This window comes from Manis javanica, chromosome 18 (assembly GCF_040802235.1).
Source record: "Manis javanica isolate MJ-LG chromosome 18, MJ_LKY, whole genome shotgun sequence".
Lineage (NCBI taxonomy): Eukaryota > Metazoa > Chordata > Mammalia > Pholidota > Manidae > Manis > Manis javanica.
This window is the reverse complement of record NC_133173.1, coordinates 14,046,261-14,068,297: the sequence shown is the minus strand read 5'-3', so window position 1 is coordinate 14,068,297 and position 22,037 is coordinate 14,046,261. Positions and strand designations below refer to the sequence as shown.

General features: G+C 49.2%; 2 protein-coding genes across 12 annotated transcripts in view; one reads left to right on the top strand and one right to left on the bottom strand.

The window, feature by feature from the left end:
- TTC23 (tetratricopeptide repeat domain 23) overlaps positions 1 to 1,749 on the top strand; it is a 98,509-nt gene extending 96,760 nt beyond the window's left edge. For all 4 annotated transcript variants that reach the window (XM_073227193.1, XM_073227192.1, XM_073227191.1 and 1 more), the window contains one exon: positions 657 to 1,749. In XM_073227193.1, the coding sequence (XP_073083294.1) occupies positions 657 to 771 (115 nt within the window). In that variant the 3' untranslated portion in view covers positions 772 to 1,749. The remainder of the gene's footprint in view (positions 1 to 656) is intronic.
- The window catches only part of SYNM (synemin), a 38,209-nt gene that overhangs the window by 9,458 nt on the left and 6,714 nt on the right, over positions 1 to 22,037 (bottom strand). For 4 of the 8 annotated variants that reach the window (XM_073227187.1, XM_073227186.1, XM_073227188.1 and 1 more), the window contains exons 2-5: positions 21,482 to 21,606; positions 10,611 to 10,678; positions 7,195 to 9,650; positions 6,026 to 6,279 (exon numbers count right to left, since the gene is read on the bottom strand). In XM_073227187.1, the coding sequence (XP_073083288.1) occupies positions 6,026 to 6,279; positions 7,195 to 9,650; positions 10,611 to 10,678; positions 21,482 to 21,606 (2,903 nt within the window). Of the gene's footprint in view, positions 1 to 1,887; positions 2,021 to 2,237; positions 2,623 to 3,355; positions 9,651 to 10,610; positions 10,679 to 21,481; positions 21,607 to 22,037 lie in introns of those variants that run through there. The other 4 variants (XM_073227190.1, XM_073227185.1, XM_017670324.3 and 1 more) reach the window with 4 other exon arrangements.

The following is a 22,037-nucleotide window of genomic DNA, read 5'->3' as shown; positions in this document are numbered from 1 at the left end:
ATGTCAGAAACATGTGCTGGGGGATTCCTCCTCCCAAAGACCTGCACCTACAGGTCATCTCACCTGTAGGCAAGCATGGAGTGAGGGCATGGCACCTGAGCCTGGCCTGCTGGAGCTCTGGCTTAGACTTCCCTTCATGCCCAGGGTGGCTTCCAGGAGAGCCTGAGCACTCTCTGACCTCACCTTGCGGGCTGGCCCCTTGTCCTTCTCAGCCGCTGAGCCGTGGGCCCGCGCTCTGCTGCGGGGGTGCCCCACCTCACAGGCTGTTGGGCGGGAGTCTGTGGGCCGACGGCCAATCCACGCCCATGGAGGCACCGCCAGCGCACGGCCAGCAGGGGCCCTGTGTTGGAGCCAGCCGCGTGGGCCCAGGTCCCTTTAGCACGGGGAAGAGGAGCCAACTAGGCCTCCAGCCCAGCCTTTCTGCCTGTGCATTGCCCTCTGAGCCAGTTAAGGGATGCTTGTCTCAGCCAGGGAGATTGGCCACAAGGAATCAGAAAGTGGGAGAAAAAACCTGGTTTTGTTCCTGTGCCCCAATTCCCTATCATTTTCATTCCCTCCCAAGGCTCCTTCACAGAGAGCAGCTCAGCAACTGCCATCGGGGGGCCATGGGGAGACCTGAGGGGCGCCACCCTCACCCCACCTCTGCTTGTTTGCAGGTCCCCTGAGGTGGCCGCAAAGCCAAGGCAAGCACCGAGAGCCAAACCAGCCCTCTGCACCAGCGGGCCCCAGCGCACCATGCTGGGCAGGGCCAGGCCCCCCGCAGCCGACTGAGCCCCACCCCGCCCCCAGAGAAAGCTTGGGTCATGCCTGGGGGCTGGCAGGGTGCTGTACGAATCTCTCTCTGACTAGAAGATGGGATTCAACCGGCACTGTATTAGGTTTTCAAAGCTGACTGCTCCAACATGCAACGGTGATACCGTAAACCTCCCGTGTGGGCCACATTTCTGACAGTGGATGCCCCTCAGAGCGATCTGATGCTTCTACAAAGCATTTTTCTTTTCAGAACCTGTGATTTTTCTTGCCAACACAATTTTTTTTTTATTGCCACTGAAAGGCTTCTTTTCCAAACTTCAGAACTTTCTGTGCAGAGAAGTAGACTCAGTCTCTGACTGTACATATAGAGCCCTTTGCACAGGTCTGGAGTCAGATCTGGAGTGGTAAGATTCTGGAAGAAGCCCTTTTTTATAGCAAGGTAATAGGGATTGAAAATAAAGTGAGAATAAAGTGCTGATAAAAGGAAATTTGGAAGTTGGGTCAGCATGTATTTTTTGAACGAAGCCGGCCTCAGCATTCTCCAGAGCATGGGAAGGGGTGGGAATCTTCTCTCCACTCCTGTACTCAGGCACTCACCGAGGATGGCTGAGTGCCCAGTAGGTACCGGGCCTGTGCTGAGAACAGGGGACACAGCAATGAACACACGCTGTCCCCATCCTCTCAGGGCAGCCATCCAACCTGGACGCTAGTTATTAAACACATCATGATGTGATTAGTTGAAGACAACAGAGGAAAAGAGCCCAGTACACTGGGGTGGGTGATAAATGGATCTGATCTGGCCCGGAAGTCAGGGGGGCAAGTGTAAGGGATTGGAGGTGAGGCAGGGGAAGTGTGGCCACTCTGGAGCTTCTAAGCTGGCACGTCCCTTGATCCCATGCTCTCCCAGCTGTGTCCCCTGGTTGAGCTGGTGGGGTAGGGAGGGTGGAGCGGCTGAGCGCTCATATCCTGAGTGGTCTTCGTGTGGCAGAGGCGGGCGTCATCACTGGAGAATGGGACAGCAGAGTGGGAAGTCTTGAGCACCTTGCTCCATGCTGTCAATAATGGCACTAGTGCTGGAGAGCGGTGGACAGGGCACAAGGAGGGTGGGAGGGGGTGTGGGCACTGTGCTGTTCCTTCCCCTCACCACCCTCATGCCTGGGACCGCGGTCCAGCGAGGCTGCAGCTGGTGCTCGGACAGCAGCAGGATGCAGCACAGGCCCCGTCCACGCAAAGGCCAGCAGGGAACTCCATCTGTGCAGGGCGCCACCTCCAGAATTGACGGAGAAATAAACACAGATCCCAGTCAAAGTGGAGAGGAAGGTACCGTGTCCTCCTCAAAAGTGTGACAGCCAACCATGCCCACCCTTGCTCAGATCCACCCATCCCAGACAGGGTTGCGGATGAAGGCAATGTGCAAAGGTGAGAGACCAGGCCACTCCTCAGCAAGTGTCCTAGCTACTTAAAGAAATGGTTTTAATACGGATAGTGGAACGAGCATTTTAAATATATACACTGGAGTCAGCTGAGGACGGAATGTGTACGTCCAAAGTCATGAGTTGAAGCCCTAAGCCCCAATATGAAGTATCTGGAAGTGGGGCCTCTGGGAGGTAATTAATACATGAAGGTACAGCCCCATGACCTAGTGCTCTTATAAAAAGACACACTAGAGAGATGACGTGTCCACTGTGCGAGGACACAATAAGAAGGCGCCATCTGCAAACCAGAAGGAGAGCCCCGCCAGGAACCAGGTCCACCGGCACCTTGACGTTGGACTTCCAGCCTCGGGAACCGTGAGAAATACACGTCCATTGTTTAAGCCTTGCCATCTGTGGTATTCTTTCAGAGCAGCCTGAGCAGGCAGAGTCCATGCTGGGTTTCAGGGGGGAAAATGTGAATTCTGATGTTACTTCTTCCTTTCTGTACTTCTTGGAGGATAATATCTTGGAGTCACAGAAACTAAAACACCTTTTTAAAATCTGAGCCCCCACCCTGGGAAAGAATCAACTTAGGATTGTTTCCCCAAATGTCTCCCATCTATTAAATATGTTGACTTCAACATGAGAAGATAACTGTTATCCAATCAGGGTTTTTTTTGGTGAAAGGTTATAAAAAAAAGTAAGGGTATCTAACTACTACTTCGTCTCAAACTACCCCAGTTTTTTTCAAGCCCCTAAGAAAGGACCATAATTAATTAACCCTTCCAATTTGCATTTACACGGTCACCAAATACCTTGGTGCGCCTAGGATTACCCTGTTTTTAGCACCAAAAGTCCCATGCCCTGGGGGACCCTCCAGTTGGTCACCCATTAGCACTAGCCTCCCAGGCTGTGATGACAACATGCTTACTGTAGCCTGCCCAGTCTGTATTTCAAAACAAGCCATGTGGTGTATGGTGTCTGCTGTGTTTTCAAGTTCTGTGCTAACAGTATAAAGTTCTGATTCAGATGAGGACTTAAAGAACTGGAACTTCTCATCTCTATTCTCCCCAGGGATTCTGTGCCACCATAAAAACCATGCATGTGAACACATATATGCTTTACAGTTTAAACAGAAACCACCAAAAACCCCTACCATAAAACATTCATTCTCTTTAGAAACAATGCGGGTTTTTTCCTTAGATTTTTATTTTTACACGTTCTTGTGACATTTCTCCTTGCAGGGAGCAGAAGGTTAGCAAGCTCAGCTTTTAGAGGATTCCATTCCAAATATACATTTTAAACAAACAATATCGAAACAACCAGTGCGAAGGTGAAAAACATTCCATTAATACCGTTCTGTCTATACAACAATACATATGAAAAGACTGGCTGTGTCCTCACCCCGTCCCATCACAAAGCTGATTTCTATGGTCTCCGGAGTGGCTGGTTTTAAAGGACGTGCTGCTGTAGGGAGACCTGGCCCTGTGTCTCAGGCACACCCTGCTCTTGGGTGATCCAGAGACTCGGTAACCTGATTCCATTTTGGTAAATCCTCCTGGCAGGATACTTCTTGAGGATATGTGTATTTGGACTTGGAGACAAAAATTAAGAACGGAGATACTTATTTTCCAAAAATAAGTGGGTCATGATGTGCACCTATTCAGGTTAACACTCACTTGTAAGGTCACAAGGTTGGAGAGGGACATTAAGGACTAACCACAAAGCCCACCTAGACTCACATAATCCTCCTGATCCGTCTGTCTTACCATCAAATCAGTAGGCTGCCACCTGTAACCAAATGCTCACCAATCAATCATTTGTACAAAAATCACTACCAATTACAGCTCCCATAAAACCCACCCGTCTTTGTATTAGAAATGAGAGGTCTTTGCTTGCAGAGCCGTCACCTCCGTGCCAGTTTGCAGCAGTTACTAGCTCATCTGGCAGATAACAAAGGTCTAAACTTACAATTCACATCAACTTTCTATACCACTACGCAATGTTTTTAAAATAGATCATCCTGAAAGCTGTGCTGTGTTTCTCCTCCACATATAGTAAAAAAACAAAAACACATACTCTCCTTAAAATACCTGCATTTAGCCATTTCTGGGAGGTGAGGAGACAGGCGTCATGGGGTCTGAGGGCCATGTGTGAAACTCAGAACCTCACATGCCTCAGCCACCCCATTATCATAAGATAGCAGAGGACGACATGACCTCAGACCCTATTTCTCTGCACACTGCAGGCAGTTCTGATACGTGTTAGAGACAACATTATGTGAAAGAAACTAGTTTGGATTAAAACAATACTGTGCTGCTAATGATACCATATTTAAGTGGCACTACACCTTTAAAGATGGAAGCTTTAAAACCAATACCCTTGTGTAAAATGAAACAAACCCAACAGAGCGCTCTCCTAGTACCTTGAACCAGGCAGTGTGTATCTGCAGGTCCACGTTACGTGGCCCACAAGAATAGGGCCTTTGCCTTCCTCTGGGGCCCAGCCAGGTGCTCCAGGGCTAGGTGGCAGGAGACACACTCAGTGCCTCCCCCAGCACATCTTACTCTATTTAACGTATTATTCGTTTCCCTGAACAAAACACCCCAGCTGTAATGATTTTACTGAAAGTGCAAAAAATTCTGTGCGCTGATTGTCATTTTTCTCCTCGAACTCTTTCAGCTCAGAAAGACCTCAACTCCATCAGCGGTGAGTTGAAAAAGCTTCTTCAGGAGGCACAGTCCACCTCGTGCTTCCGCTTTAACTGCACATGGCCATATTGCAAGGGCAGCTGTAGTCTAAGCCTTCACGTTCTTTATTGTCTTCAGGGTCTACCTCTCCCCAATGAAATTAAACATTAGGTGCTAAGGGCTAAGGTGCAGAGAAGCTCAAGCATAGTCTAATCAGAGCTAGCTACTCCAAAACTGGGGTTACAAAAAGAGAAAAATACTTAGATTGTGTGCTGCTTAATGATTAGTGTTACAAAAAATAAATGGCACTGTAAGCATTGCCAATAATCATTCTCCCCTACACACAGGGCCAGTGCAGGGTTCTAGGAACCTGTGCAAACAGACCAAGGATGTTGAATTGAAATATTGCAATAGGCTGGAGCTGCCCTCTCCATAAACAAAATACTATATATTTTTAATTCTGCACATAGAAAGCAATTAATTCAAGTCTTAAAATGAATTTAACTCTGTGACAAGTAACTGTTTCCCAAAGATGAAATCATTTAGTTGGGTTTTTTTTTTTTTTAATATAAGCCATCTGCTGATTTCTTTTTGAAATGACTTTGGAAAGAGAAAAATGTATTGTTTTTCCCTTAAAAAGTTAGTTTACTATCTCATATTTGCAGATACAAATAAAATTTACTCTTAAATATATTACTTTAATTGCATGGCTGTTTAGGCATCTTACCTATAGCTAGCTAGCTATAGTTTTAAACAGATGCAAGGCATTTCTGTGATCAGGTGCAAAACAGGTAGAAAGTATCTCTAGGAATGGAGAGAAAACTCCAGAAAAAAGAACTAAAAACACAAAAAGCATTTTTATCAAAGTCCCAACTCAAAAACAAAATTCCAACGCCTTTAAAGGCATGGATTAATTTGAAAACTTTACAGATTATAAAGTAAATGGATGTTGCCTGGAACACTGAAGAAAATGAAAAAAAAGGGAGGTCTTAATAGTGAGCCTCCCCTCCCTTAAAATAAGTAAAGGCCTTTGTGTGTTGGTATGTTACCAAATAAGATACCATTTTGAACAGAAATATTTATCAAAACCAGTGTCCCTCATTCTCCTCCTCCTCCTGATTGTCTAGATAGAGGAGGGCTACTTTCTTTTCATCTGAAATCACTGACCTTTGGTCTACCATCCTCTGCAGCTGCACCATCTTATCAAGCTCAGCCTGCTCCTTGCTCCTTTCCCCCGGGGCCTGGCGTCTGTCCCCAGCCGAGCCCTGAGAGCTCACGCCGGCTGCCTGGTCATGTCTACTGCCAGCATCTCTCCAGGTCCCACGGTCAGACACGCTACGAGCTGCTTCCGTCCCTGTAGGGAAGAGAACTGTGGCCTCTTGTGTCCAGCTGGGGGTTGCCTCTACGTTACTCACGTCCATCTGAAAGGTAAACGGAGTTTCTTTGGGCCCCAGTGCCACTTGCCTTAGCACTCTGCTGCTGCCTGCTAGCTCGCCTAGCTCAGGGGAGTCCGCCGAACCGGCAAGTGCAAATGTTTTGGAAATGGGTCCACAGAAGACGTGTTTGGAGGTTTTGGCTTCTCCAGGCCCCAGCTGAATGTGCCTAAAGGATCTGCTCATACCTGATGTCACTTCTGCCCCTGACATGCCTCCCACACTAGCCTCCTGAGGAGGCTCGGAAACAGCCCTTTGGAGGGTGTTCTTTTCAGTCACCAGGGTTTTCCTGTCTACCATGTAACCAGGAATGGCCTGGATCACATCTGCCAAGTCCTCTCTGAGGGCACTACTTTCTGAGTCGCTAAATTCCCCCAGTACGGGAACTGTCTGGTCGGTGTTCTGATACTCCTGAAGCCTGACTTTGACAGGCCTGATGGATGTGCTGTTTCCTGACACCTCGTGGGTGTGCACAGCACCTTCTCTGACACCCAACTCCATTTGGTCTGAAAGGGGGACTGTGAACTGTATTTGCTCACTGAACCCATCTCTGGGGCCTAAATGAAGGTGCTTTACAGAAGTCTGGGTGCCCACTGACTCTTCTGTTTGAAAATAATCAACCTTTTCTGTTCCAGAAATGGGGCCCTGCAAAATAATTTCCCTGTTAGCATGAAATTCTTTGGAGCCAAATGCGCTGTGCCTCCCTGATCCATAGGTACCTGCAGAAAGCTCTACCAAGCTTGGCGTTTCTGTGTCTTCTGCCTCCTGAAAGGCAGGAACAGGCCCTTGAAGAAACACTTCTTTAGACAACTGACTTGGATTGGGACCCCATGTAAAGTGCCTCACTGACCAGCTGGCTCCCGCCGAGCTGGCTGCCTGGCTGAGGTCACCTTCCCCACTTACCTCCACCACTTCTGCAGTGGGTCCTTCGCGTGAGACTTGCTCAGTCTTCCAAATTCCAGTGGGGCCTATTTTAATGTGTCTTACAGACTGGCTTACATCCTCCAGCACATGTGACTGGGAAAAGCCCCTTGGGCTGGTGACTTCCACGGTGGCCGACACGGGACCCTGGGAAGTGACCCCCTCTGTGCCGGCAGAAGCCTGGCTGGCATCACCGTCCTCACCAGAAGGCTTGTACAGTTCTTGGGTGGCCCAACGCTTGAAGTGAAAGCCAGCAGCTGGGGCCTCTGCTCCAGCTTCCCTGTCTGGGCTTCCAGGTGGCGAGCTGGATCCCTTGGCCAAATTGTCTTGTACCACCGACTCCACAGCTTTCTCGATTTCACTGGCTTCATCCTTGCTCAGCAACTCCAGGTCTAACTGATCGGCATCCACAGTTTTCGAGAGGTTGACTTCAGCAACTAAGGTCACAGACCTACCACGAGAGGTCTGGACTTTCTTTACGTCAATGGAAACGCTCCCTGGCCCGCCCTGGCCCTCGCTGGTAAGGGCAGACAGCTCTTCCTTCATGCGCTCTGGAAGGCTTTCTTCCAGCTGCCCGATCACTTCCACCAGCTGGTGTCTGGGCTCCTTGAAGTCGGCCTTAATGGAAGTCTGGAATTCATGTGGTATCTTTATTTCCTTTTCAATGACAGTGGGTTCAGCATGGAACTCGCCACTTGCTAGTTCTTTCCAGTGGGTATAACCCACATCCTTCTCCAGAGAAGGTTCGGGAACATCCAGTGGCTTCACAATCTTCTCTCCCGATGCATCATCCCTCTTTATTTTTCTCCGAGAACCTGGCACAATTTCATCTTGCCAAGAGTACCTGATGGTGGATTCTTCTTCAATGTGGATCTGCCCATACACGGAGCCTTCATCTCTGTCGTGCCCACCAGGGTGCTCATCCGGAGTTGACACAAAATAACTCTGCTCCCCCTCCGAGTCACCCGCCTCCATTACTTCTTCCACATGAGTTTCGTTCTCTTGGGGCTGCTTGGTCTTGGGATGCTGATACCCTGAGAACACTGTACCTATTTCTGCATAACCCTCCTCCCCAGCGAGCCCCTTGGAGCCCGGGGATACATCATCGACCTCCTCCACCTCAAACGGGGTGGAGACCTCATCTGCCTTCTCCCCACCCACGTAGCTCACGGGCTCCTCCACGATCTCCACGTTGACTACCCTCGCTTTCCCCTCTCTTCCCTTCAGACCCAGATTGATCATATCTCCTATCATCCGCTCAGCCGATTTTCCCTTCAGCTCCACCTCCTTGACATCCTTGCTTAAAAGGTAGTCCAGGCCAGCGTCATCTGACACATCAATCTCTTCGGTCAGTTTCGACTCCACAACTATCTCAGTCTTGGTTTTCCTGTCCCCAGGAAGCTCTTTCCTGTTCGCATAAGTGACTTTTGTGTCTGGAAAAGAATCTGCAGATGCTTCAGTGTCAGGAGATTGGGCAAACTGCTTCAGGATACTGGAGACGATGTTTTCTGCAATGGTTTGGGTCATGGAGTCACCTGTCAGAGAGCCGGGGGCGTCGCTGGTGTCCAGCTGAAACCTTGTCTCTCTCGTTTCCACCCCCCTACCTGCAACGTCACCAGCCTCCTTCTTCAGGGGCATCTGGACACCTTTCGGGGCCACATCTGGCCTGCTGTCCTGCGATACCTCTAGACTGATCGGTATTTCTCTGTCTCTCACACTTTTCTCCTGCGGTGACTCCTTCTCCTTCGCCTTTTGCTGCATCTGCTGGCTTTCTCTCTTTCTTGCTTCTTTATCCAACTTGGTCAGTTCTTCCCACCTTAAGTTTCTCTCCTCTGATGCCTTCTCCTTAGAATCAAACATTTTCTCTTCTCGCTTCGTCTGAACGGTTCCTGGCCTGTTTCTCTCTTGCTCCCTGGTGGCTTTAGCTTCTGTTTTCTTTCCCAAAACGATGGTCCTCTCATTTGACCAGGTGCTTCGGGAAGCACCTGCTGCCACACTGTCCTGGTGCTCCCTGGATGACTGCTGGGCAACAGTGGACTGCTTGGCTAAATTAGCGGGGGCATCCTTTGTACCTTCAGTTCTTGGTCTGGCAGGGAATGTTTTCACTTGGGCTTCAGTATTTCTTAAAAGACCATGGGTTGGAGAGAAAGTTCTGAAGTTGGTTTGACTGTTGGCAGTTTTCTCGTAAGAGTTGACGGCTTTTTCATAAGTGTTTTCCTGCCAGGTAGTAGTAGAGGGTGAATATCCTGAGCCCACAAAGCCTCTTCTGGCAGCGTTTCCAGTGGCTGGGGGGTACCTGGGGTGAGCCGATAGGTTTAAAAGCAGCATTGAGTTCTGATTGAAGTTTGCTGAAGGTGTTTTCTGCCTTGGAAACAGATTTCTTTCCTTTTCCCTCTGTAATACTGAGTTGGTATACTGATAGGACGTGTTTCTGAATTCTGTAGAAATTCAACCATTTATTAGAATGATAGTCATCATTACTCTAAGTAACAGAGATACCCAGTAGACTTAAGACTGTTGGTTTTCCTGGAGATCTGATCCTGGCCCTTTTTGCCCTCTCCCCCCTTTCTAAGTTATATGACAGACTTCCAGATTTATCTATCCAAGTGCAAAATGTTTAGGTGGCTAATTAAGCCTCGAAATGTAGTGAATGAATAATTCTTATTTTATAGATGTCATATGTTAACTAACGCCAGGCAGACTGACGAACGGCCACTTCCATGGACATCTTTGCTTTTTCAACCTTACTGTCAAAATCAGAAAGCAAGCTTACTGGACATCACCTAAGACTGGCCCCTTCCAGTCACGGATGACCAGAACCAAAATCATCATTCTGAATCTAGTGACCTGTCAGACCTGTAAAGGGCCTAATAGGGATGTTGTTTCGAAAAATGAGATGGATAAATGTTATTGTTTTAAAAAAATCTACCATCTATCCAGATGAGCTGTTAGTCAAGTGTTCTCCTAACAGACGTACCAAATGCATGTATCCCCAATTTGTCATGATTGTGACTATGGTGATACAGAGGCCCAGACTATGCTGCAGAAGGTCTATATTGAACATACTGCAATCATCTCGTCATCCTTCACGCTTCCCAGGTCGCCCACAGCCCCTTCTCCCCCCTCACCACACTGGGTAGGAAGCATCCCCAAAATACTGGCTAGGTGAACAAATGAGTTATTAAGGCACTTTTCCATGCCTTCTCATTCACATTAATTAAACAATAGGCCATCAAATAAAATCTATTTGGTACTTAGGAGAGGGATGAATAATAGTTATCCTGAAAAATTGTATCTAACATCAATTCTTCCAGACAAATGATACTATGTACCCATGGAATGAACCTGTTCAGGAGAGCATCTTTAAGTTAAATAACTAGCTTTTCTTAAATACTTACCTTGTGGCATAGTTTCAATGCGCTCGGTCAAGAATATTTCTGGATTACTTTCTCCTTCCAGCAAGGCTCTGTCAAAATAATTACAAAAACAACTTATTAGGAAATAAAAGAGCAAGAGGTGCCTCTGTAAGCCGTAGCATGTAGTATTTGGTCAGTGACTACACTGTCGCAGGGTCATGTGCTTTGTTACTGGTGTCTGAAGATGTTGCCCCACGGGGATTCAAGCCCACCTTGGCCGACATAGCTGGAGAGCAACCATCCAGCTGAATGAATAAAACGAGGGAGTTGGGGCTTCAGAAATACCGGACAGCCAAGCCCTTCTAGAAGGCCCTTCAAACCCAGGGCAAGGAGGAGGAGACAGGGGGATGGGGGCCTAGGAGGGGAGGCGAGGAGTCCGGCTGCCCTGGGAAGCAGAGAGGGGCCCGCGCATGGCTCATCACCCTGAGCCAGAGGGCCTCAGAACAATTACAACCCCACTGGGGTCTTTCTAGAGTCACATATTAGGGGTTGGCTAGGAACAGAGCAAGGACAGATGTGTGGTTATAAAAAATGCAGCCAGAGTGTGGTTTTCAAACTGGGTTCCATGGGGACATCTTGGAGATTAAAGAAAAAGAGGAGAAGCAGAAGGTGGGCGGGTAGAAGAGGAAAGGAGATGAGACCACCCTCTACCACTCCCATCCCCAGGGGCCTCATTTCATCCAGAGAAACCTCCTGCCACAAGTAAAGTGGCAGACAGACTTCTTCTTCAATAAAACAGCAAACACACCTGACCACATGATATCTTTGGCCATGTCTCAATCCAAAAGTCTAAAATTGCAGGGTCTTCATTAAGCTGTTACTCGTGTCTACAACTCAGACCCCAGGAAGGAGTGGACACAGCAGGCTTTGGGCCCAACAGGCCCGGCAAGCTCAGAGATCAGAGACCCCTAAGGACACTGGCTGTGCAGACACAAAAGTTGTTTGGTTGCTAGAGTAACGCGTGCTGTCACTAACTGCAGTTCCAAGAAGTACACTGTATATGGCAAAGGGCAACCAGAAGCAGGGCCCGCCCGGAAATGCTGATACAACGACTGGGTGCTGGCACAGAGACGGCCGAGGGACGCCAGGCCCAAGCAAGCACTCAGCAGTCCAGGCAAACCGGTGTCAAGCTGTGTTTCCACTGATTCAAACATGGTGATTTCCGCGGTCTGAGAACACCACCAGCAGGTGAAGAAGGCAAAAGAGGCCCCCTTCTGAGTAGAAAAGCAAAAAACAACGGCGACAGGGACTCTACCCAAGATGTGTGCGGGCAGGTTTGCCATTGATCCAGTGACTGAAGTGCGTGTGTGTACACGCGGGGAGACGAGGGCCTGTCTCTCAGGGTGGATGCCAGGAAACAGGACACCAACCAGTTAATCCCACATCCTCATGACCAAGCATTTTATGTTCCAGGAACACAAACAGCTTCCCTTGCTAAGAAAATCCCAGGGTCTGTGTATAATAAAAGGAACACTCAGGGTAAAAGTCAGACTCTGAGGGTCTGCGCCCCACGCTTACAGCCACAGAAGAAGTGGCATCCTACAGCCAAGGGGGCCAGGGTGGGGCTTGGTGACAAGTCCAAATTCTATTTCAGGTCCTCCCTCTGCCTGCTCAGCGAGAAGTCTTGGGGACCACAGGGTTCTCGCTCAAGTTGCCCGGGTCAGGACAGAAAGTGCTGGTGAGGAGTCCAGGTCAGCGGAGAAGTCAGTGACAGGTCAAGTGTTGGGGATGGGGCACACAGGTGTTCCTTGGGGGGGAAATACCTTCCCTCGCCCCTCAAAGGGGAATGGTTTAGTTCCTTTCAGGGAAAATCTAAACCATCAGCAAATCACTAAGATCAGGACCCTGAGAAGGGTGCGTGGTACCCACAGCAGGCAGCGGGAGCCTCTCCCTGGGGGCTTGTGTGGTCAGTCCAGGTCACTAGACTGGCACAGAGCCCTCCCGTACCAGGGCCTTTACCAGCCCTGGCCAAGCCTGGGCACCCAGCATGCCTCTAACCCCTCGTCTGCTACTTCACCAAGTCCCCCATGCACCTCAGGTGCAGGGCTGAAGGGGAGCATCCTGGCTCCAGAGCCAAGAAGGCCGGAGCACGGGGAGTGTCCGGGCCCAAGCACTCCACCTTCCCCTGCAGGCTTTGCAGACCTCCCTGCGAGGCCACAGACACCAGTGTTTCACACAAATGTAAGAAAACAAATCCTGCGGACAGACCCTCCAGACCGTATTAATGAACGCATAAACATCTCTGGGTGATTTCGATCCTAGCACCCTTACAGGGCTCTCCCATAGAGGATGAAGCTCCTGCTGGGAAGGAGGCAGACCCACGTGTGTGCCCCCTTCCGGTGGCAGGCTCCAAGGAGGTGGGCCGCACGCCCCCTCCTCCACCTGAGCGCGTGGCCCTGCAAGGCACAGTCAAGGTGCTGGGCATTTAAGTCATGCCTTAACTAACACACGCCCTTCGTGTCATACACCTCCTGCCTGGCACCAGCACAGCCCACAAGACTAACAAGGCCAGGGTGAAAACAAAACCACTGATGAGAGGCCAGAAATGTACAATTTCCTCAAAAGCTCTTAAAGGAACATTTTTAAGCAATAGACTCATACAGCTTTAAGAAAGGGGTAGTGTTCTTGGGTTATTTTGAGAGCGTTGGAGCAGAACTGCCTCCAAGCCACGGTGACTGTGAGAAATGCCAACCCGCTGAATCACAGGCTATTAGTGAACATTTCATAGGGCTCCACAGGTTGGCAGCCTTTTAAGCAGGAAAATAAGCAAACATGTGCGGGAAAACCAAGTCTCTGGCCTCATTAAGGAGTCCGAGACGAATCCACAGTAAGGAAGTGGGCTATAATGTGGGCTCTGGCCAGGTTCCAGGCCCTCAGAGACCTCCCATCATCTGAACCCGGCTCTGTCTGGGAGGGATTATCCTAATGGGATGTCAGGGCATGAGCACTGTTATTCTACACTGTAGGCACAATGTCGCCACACTGTGCACCCACGATAAACACGAACAACGGTGAGGAAGGAGGGTCAGCAGGAGGGTGTCCCCAGAATCAATGCCCATGGGAGAGCCTGCTGTGGTCCTGGGTTCCATGGTGCTTCCTGGCTAAAGGCAGGAGGGAAATACTATGGGAGGAGAAAGGGGAGATATCTGGGAGAAGGAGAAAGGCCTCCGTGACCTCCACCCTCTGGGGCTGGGAACCGCCTGCCACTCCAGACTCGGCCCGGGGCACTGGGGAAGGGAACAGAGGAGAGGCGGCAGAATTCCACGCACAGGCTGAGCATCACCACCCAAATCCGGAAAGGTCTGTCCCAAACCACGGGAAACACGCAGAAGATAATACTGAGGCTTGCCTGAAGCCATGCCTTTTCTGGTCCCCTCTGCTCAGTATTAAGTCACATATTGAAAGCCTTTTTGTCAATTTTAGAGACCAAAATAAGAAATCAAAATGATCGACAGAGAGACTAGGATACTAAAACAACGGAAGCACAGGAAGTGGCTGATGGAGAAACCTCTGGAGTCAGGCTGCCCAGATTCAAATCCTAGGGCCCACTTCCTAGTTCTATGACCGTGGGCAAGCCACTCAAGCCGTCTGTGACTCAGTTTCCCCATATCTGAAATAGGGAGCACTCACAGGTGGTCATTCATTAGTTGCAGCATTCTCGCAACAATGGCTGTCACAGAATAAGCTCCCAATAAATGTTAGTCTCTTATCTTCTACTGAGCTCTGAGCGAAGCTGGATTTTCGGGTCGCTTAAGTAGCACAAGAGGGGATGACATTCTGCATAACCTAAAATCATGGTTCACTAAGGGTCCGTTCAGTTATGGAATGCTGTGGGGAAGGGCTAGCAACCAAATGTATCTGTTGACCCCCTCAATTCTATCCTAAGACTTATTTATTGATTCCAAATAGTTCACTGAATAACCAAAAGTCTTGGCATTAACACATTTTTATAAGTTTTTCAAAAGAGTAGGATTGAATTTTTAAAGAAACAAAATGTATTTCTCCAAGACCTTGAAAAATCACTCAAAAAATGTTTTCCTTTGAACAGACACATGGAAAGGTACAGGCGGTCTAAAAATAACAGAGCAACCGGAAAAATACTAACACAATGAAATAACAAACAGGAGTTATCAGTACTGCTCCATTAGCAGTCGAAAGCCAGAGACTGGGTACTTTCCTCAGTTAAAACACACAGTTTGTGCCCGCTGCAATCAGAAAGAGGAAACGGGAAGCTTTTATGTCCTTCCCCTGCACAGATACACGCAATGTTTTTTGAGGTTGTTTCCAACTTAACCTTGTAAAAGGACTTTTGCCTTAAGGACCCCAGGCAGTAAATCTCAGCATTACATTTTCACATCTGGCTGGGCAAAACTCCCTTCAGTAGTTTTCTTTTGAAAAATCATTTGGCCCTGCTTTCCATTTCTTTTCAGGTGAAATTTAGAACAGTTGTTACATACTTCACCCCAAAACATAAAAAAATCAAGCATCTCTTTAAGCTTTAACAGAGATGGCATCATCTGTCCCCAAGATCAGAAATCTGGGATGGGCCTCCTCAGGCACACACACCTCACATCCCTCTGTGAGCGGTTTCTGGATGCACTTTTATCCCTGGGTATTTTTGCATTTTGTGTTTTAATTTTGAATAGTTTTTCTCCTGCTATATTTTCTAACAGCTTATTCCTGATGATGTGGTTTGGTCTTCTTGGGGGTGGCGGGAGGGAGCATTTATTGTCTATCTGGGCTCCTGCAAGTTCTCCGTTTATAGCTTTTGGGCCAGGTCTTCCTGTCAGCAGTGGGAGGTTTGGATGTTTCGGGCTCTGGAGAGTGCCACGCTTTTCACCATCTTGAGATTCTCAACTAATTCCAAGTGAGCACCTGCTTTACCTAGCGGGCTCCGTGTTGGGTGGTCTAGTCTCAAGAGCATGGGGGAAGCAGCACCCTTGCCCCGGGTTCCTACCCAGAGACCTCCCGGTGTCTGGCTGCTCCCTCACTGCCCACACCAGCTGGGCCGCAGGCCTCGGTCGGCCTCATGCTGAGGCTCCCCCGGCTGCCTATGTCACTCCTGTACATACCCACAGGCACTCCCGCCTCCAGCGCAGCACCCCAGCCCTCCACCTGCCAGCCACTCCCCTGCTGCCAGAGAAGTCTCGCCTCAGCAGCGTGGTAACCAGCAATCCAGGCCCCTGCCGTCTGCCTCCTTCCTAGGCCCCTGCTTGCTGCCCTGCCTTCTCTGTCCTCTACTATTGTCACATCCCGATTTGTCCACCTGGAGCTCCTTCCCAACTCCTTTCTGCCATCCACTTCCTCTCTTCCCACTGCTCCCACTCCTTCCAGGACCAACTGAAAGCCCACATCCCTTGCAACTCTCTCCCAGTCACCTCAGTCTGAGACCCAATAATGTAGAAATCAGGCCAATTGATGGCCTGCAAGTGTTCAAGCAAAAGGAAGAATCACACACCTTTCACCTTAAATCAAAAGCTAGAAACGATTAAGCTCAGTGAGGAAAGCACGTCAAAAGCAGACAGGCTGAGAGCCAGGCCTCCTGCTCCAAACAGCCATGTTTTGAATGCAAAGGAAAAGTTCTTGAAGGAAATCAAAAGTGCTCCCCCAGGGACATGAATGATAAACCAGCCTTACCGCTGATGTGGAGAAAGTGCTAGTGGTCTGGATACAAGATGGAACCGGCTACAACATCCGCGGAAGTCAAAGCCTCATCCAGAGCAAGGCCCAGACTCTCTTCAGATCTATGGAGCTGAGAGGGGGGAGGAAGCTGCAGAAGAAAAGTTGGAAGCTAGCGGAGGTTGGCTCATGAGGTTTAAGGGAAGGAGCCATCTCCTTAACACAGAAGTGCAAGGTGAGAAGAAAGTATTGATGCAGAAGCTCCCGCGATATCCAGGTCTGGCTAAGATCATTCATGAAGGTGCTACACTGGACAACAGACAGATTTCCAGTGTAGAGGAAACAGCCTTATTTGAAGAAGATGCCATCCAGGACTTCACAGCTGAAGAGAAGTCAATGCCTGGCTTCAAAGGTCAGGCTGACTCTCTTGTTGGGGGCTAATGCAGCTGGTGACTCTAAGTGGAAGCCAGTGCCCATGTACCATTCTGAAAATCCCAGGGCCCTTAAGAATTATGGTCAGTCTCCTCTGCCTGTGCTCTATGAATGGAACAACAAAGCCCAGATGACAGCACATCTGTTAACAACATGGTTTACTGAGTATGTTAGGCCCACTGATAAGGCCTAAGATTCCTTTCAAAATACTACTGGTTACTGACAGTGTACCTGATCACCCAAGAGCTCTGATGGAGATATTCAATGAAAAGAATGTTGTTTTCATGCCCACTAACACCTCATCCATTCTGTAACCCACACACCGAGGGGTAATTTTGACATTCAAGTCTTCATATTTAAGAAATTCATATGGCGATAGCTGCCATAGGTAGTGATTCCTCTGAGGGATCTGGATTAACTGAAAACCTTCTGGAAAGGATTCACCATTCTGAATGCCATTAAGAATATTCACGATTCATGAGAAAAAGTCAAATATCAACATTAACAGGAGTTTGGAAGAAGTTGCTCTCAACCCTCATGGGTGCCTTCAAGGGGTTCAGCTTCAGTGGAGGCAGTAACTGCACACGTGGCGGAAACAGCAGGAGAACTAGAATTAGTGGGGCCTGAAGATGGGACTGAATTGCTGCAATCTCAGGACAAAGCTTTAAGGCTGTGGAGTTACTTCTTGTGGATGAGCAAAGAAGGCGGTATCTTGAGATGAAATATCCTCCTGGTGAATCTACTATGAATATTGTTGAAATGACAACAAAGGATTTCGAATATTACATAAAGTTAGTTGATAAACCAGCAACAGGGTTTGAGAGGATTGACTCCATTTTTGAAAGAAATTCTACGGTGGGTAAAAACGCTATCAAAGAAACACACGCTACAGAGAAACCACTTGTGAAAGAAAGAGCCAATCAATGTGGGAAACTTCATTGTTCTCTTAAGAAACTGCTGCAGCCACCCCAGCCTCCAAGCACCACCGGGCTCCTCAATGGACAGCCAGCAACACTGAGGCAAGACCCTCCCCCAGCGAAAGGTCAGGACTCACTGAGAGCTCTAATGGTGATTAGCATTTTCTAGCAATAAAATTTTAATTAAGGCCCAGACATTGTTTGTTTAGACATAATGCCATTGCATACTTATTAGGCTATAATACAGTGTAAACATAACTATTGTAGCACTGGGAAGCCAAAAAATTCATTTGACTCACTTTATTACAATACTTGCTTTATTGTGGTGGTCCGGAACCATACTCACAATATCTCTGGGGTCTGCCTGAATATATTTGCTTATAAATTATAAGTCTATATTTATCAATTACATTATCACATTTTATTATTATTTTGGTGTTTGTTCTTCACTGTGAAGGTTACCAGGAAGGGTATGGAAGTGTCCATGACACTTGAGAGCTGGCCGTGGCATTGCTGGAAGATTTCAGCTGCACCGGAACATGCTTTCAGCTGTGAAGAGCCACAGCCGCTTGACTTACATGAGCTGTGTGGTCAGGATGATGGCTGTCACCTAAGCAGTGCTGGGGGAAAGGCCACGTCAAGGGAAACCCAGGGCAAATCCACATGATGACAGCGAAGCAGTGCCGGTCACAGGGTCAGCACCCCCAGCCACTCTGGACAGGGCTGTGAGACATCCTGCTGCCTGCATCCCTGCACAGTGGACCCCACGGGGTTCACCGACCCACTGCCCTGGGCAAGGCAGGGTGTGGAAGAAGGCCTCTTCCTCAAAGACGGTGGGCCAAGGTGTGTAAAGATCAAATGGATGCTTGGAAAGGGTCAGAAGAACAACAGGGCACAAGCCCAAATTTTCATACCTGTCCTCCGAATATGGGCAGCACAAAATACTGAAAGAGTTACATAGGAGATGACAACGCTTATCCTCACGATACCCATCAGTGGCAAAAATACTAGGCTTTTGGCTGCTACAAATAAGTGCCTACATGTCTTTTAGACTAACACTGAGAAGCAGGGAGGCCTGCGGCAGTTAGAGCGACTGAGGCTGGTACGTGCAGCTGGGCAGGCCGGGCTCCTCATATTCCTCGTGCAGACTTAGACTTCAGAAAGATGCACAGTGAAATCACCTACCCGCCTTCCTGAAAGTACTAATGTCTCCTAAATACCTAGGAGATGGCCCAGCCAATCCCTAATTGGGTTAGAGAAATGCCAGCAACAGACAGAAGCAGTAAATGCTGACAGTCAGACTGCTGATAAGCAAAACAGGCTCCCCATCAATGCTCTTGAGGAAAGCTAAGCTGGCAGCACTGTGAGCACCTACCAAACAGGTGGGCCATGGCCTCACAGGCAGGATGCTCACCAGTGCCTCCTGACTTTTCAGCACAGAGAACTGTGGGCAGCACAGAGCAAGAAAGGGAGGGGCTCTAATTCCAGAGAGAAACAACACAAAATCAAAATCTAATGAGTCCCACCCAGAGAAAGGGAACAGGAAGATCCCACTGTCCCTGCTGGGAAGACTGACGTGCTGCAGGTGACACCTACATGGGCACAGATGGGAGTTTCCTGGGCTGACCCGGCATGTGCTCTGGAACGGTGTCCTGTCTGGGGCACCTCCCACCCCAGTCTCCATCTGCGGGACTCACGGGAGGCTGAGCCCTCCAAGCTCTAGAGCATTTTGTCCCCTAGCCGGGGACAGGCATGTGAGCTAGGGACCTGCAACCAGGAGTTCTGTTAGGAAAGAGCCAGGGGTGGGGGAGTGGGGCTGCAAGGACAAAGCGAGCCGCCCGGGGCCCCTCCTGCCACAGCGCAGGCACAGCCCAGGAGGTGGTGGCCAGAGCAGGCAGGGGCACAACACCCACACCCTGGTCTGGCCCCCCAGACCTGTTGTGCCTCCAAGAATTAAGGACTTTTTCAGTTACCTAAGTAGTAAGTGCCTTTTTTGAACCTGGACTGGTCTGAGGAGGGTTTTTGTCACTTGCAAGTGAAAAAAAATCCTGATTAATGCTTCTGTCCTTCAAATAAAGCCAGACTGTTTTAAAGTTTCCCTTAGAAAATTTAGATCATCTTACTCAGCATTTGTTTGAACAGTCTGCCAACCTAATTTTACAATTATTTAGCCCATGGGATTTCCAAGGAGGATGTATGAGATGGACTTGAAGGGGGGAACAGGCTGACTGGTGCCTCCTCACCCCTCTCTGACCCCTGCCTTCCGTGCCCTCCGCAGCACTCGGCCGAGGCACAGATCTCAGGGTGGGAAGCCGGTGAGGTCCCCACCGGTCTGGCCCCAGGACCATTCCTCATTCGGCTGGAGATGCCTCCAAGCGCTGCGAGCCCCTGGGCAGGATTCACGCCTTATCTGCCACCTTGGGCTCAGGCCAGGGGCTGCCCGATAGCCTGCTCCCTCTTCACCGATGCTAATAAGGGCCCTGATAGAGGGCTGGCTGGTGCAAGTCTTCCAGACAATAAAGACAGTGAGGCTGGCCCATGGCTGCAACGTGGACTGCCCGCGTCCTCCAGTCAGGGACCACCGTTTAATGCACATCAAAGCAATCCAGGCCACTTTGATATTCTTAAAGCAAAATCATGGTCAGAAGCCGCACAGGCAGCCTACAGGGAGTGCTGACCCAGGTGGCTCTTCCCCTAACCAGAGGAGTGGGCCTGGGCCCCCTTCTTAGTCCTCTCCAGGTTGAACTCCCCCTGTTAACAATGATGCCCCTGACAGTCCTGACGACTATGCCATCTACGACTTGCCAAGGCAGAGTTTCCAAAGCCCATTCACACCCACGACGGATTTATGGTCATAAGAATCCGAGGACCAACATGGGCTTTGTGTCTACTTTACATGCCTTGGTGGGTGAGGAACAGTTTGGAGCCAGACCTGGGCAACTCTGCCCCTCACCAGCCTAGACACCTGACTTTCAGGCCTCTCACCCTTGCCTGTAAAAGGAGCAAATACACCCAGCAGAGAGGGTGACTGTGGGCAGTGAATAGCAGCAAAGCTTAGCACTGTGCCTGGCAGGCAGGCAGGGCTCCATGGTGTTGGCTACTGGTACTGTTCTCACGCGTGGGGAACCTGAGTCTCCAAAATCCCTCCCATTGTGTGTCTAAGACCTGGGCCCTCTGGCCGGTCCTCACCAGGCATGAAAGCCACCAGGGAATAAGGGATGCCACCTCAATCAAAGCCCACTTACCTTCCAGGGGCAGGAAGGGGAGCACCAAGGGGAAACGCCACTCTGCAGGCCCCTCGGCAACTCCCAACCATGTTCTCTGCTCTGCCAGCCCCCCAGCCCCTTTGAGGGCTTTGTGATCTTAACATTGAGGCTGGTCACCCTGAACTCAAGTCAACATCTTGATAAACAAAGCCAACTGCCTTTGCAAAAAGATTGTCAGTGCTAATCTTTTGGCAGAAACGCAGCTCTTTGAGGCCAAACCTAAAGGGACTAGGGTCACTGTACCAGGATTTGAAACAACAGCAAAAAAGGCAGATGGACTCAGACTTCCTGGGTTTGAATCCTGACCCTCCACTTTCTAGCTCTGTGACTTCTCTGAGTGAAGTCTGTACATCTGTAAACACAGTACCTGATTCCTAGGATTTGAGGAGCTGACATGGGTAGTGCCTGGGACACACAAACATTAGCAATAGTCCCATTGCTGGGGACACTTGCTTGCTCAGTGAGCCAAGTGTGGTCTTGCTCTTCCTCCTCCCTGTGGCCCTGGAGTCCTCACCTGGCCACGCTGAGGCCTGCTCTCTGTTTGTCACAAAGCCACAGGGACCACGCAATGCCTATGGTGATTTGTCAAGACCAGACCAGCTCTGCCCAGCATCCTTACCGGTAGGTAGCCACCTCCAGGCTGAGGCTGGTCTTCACGTGCACGAGCTCCTGATAGTCCCGCAGCCGGTCCGCCATGGCCAAGGTGAGGGCCTCCTTCTCGTCCTCCAGGCAGGCAATCACTCTCTAAAGAGAACAGAAGGCTTTTAGATCAGAGGAATGGAGCTTTGCTGAGTCAAACTTAAGGTACCAACAGTTCAGGACACAAAAAGAGATGAAAACCCCCCAGGATTGTTAAATATGCACTCATTGAAAAGATGATTTTAAATACTGCATTTCTTCCACATGGAAGATTGTTTTTTTTAACTGCACACGGAAGACTTTGATAGGATACTGGCTTCTCTGTTCATACTTTAATCATACTGAATGCTTATCTGCTTATCAAAGCATCTTTGCCGTCCAGACATCAGGCTGCTTAGGAAAGTCAACACTGTACATCAAACCAGTCAACTAAGACGCTTTTGAAAATAAGACAAGACTAAAAAGCAGGGGTTTTATGACATTCAAAACAGAAGTCACTCAGATTTAAACAGAATTTCCCTCATACAATTTCCTCA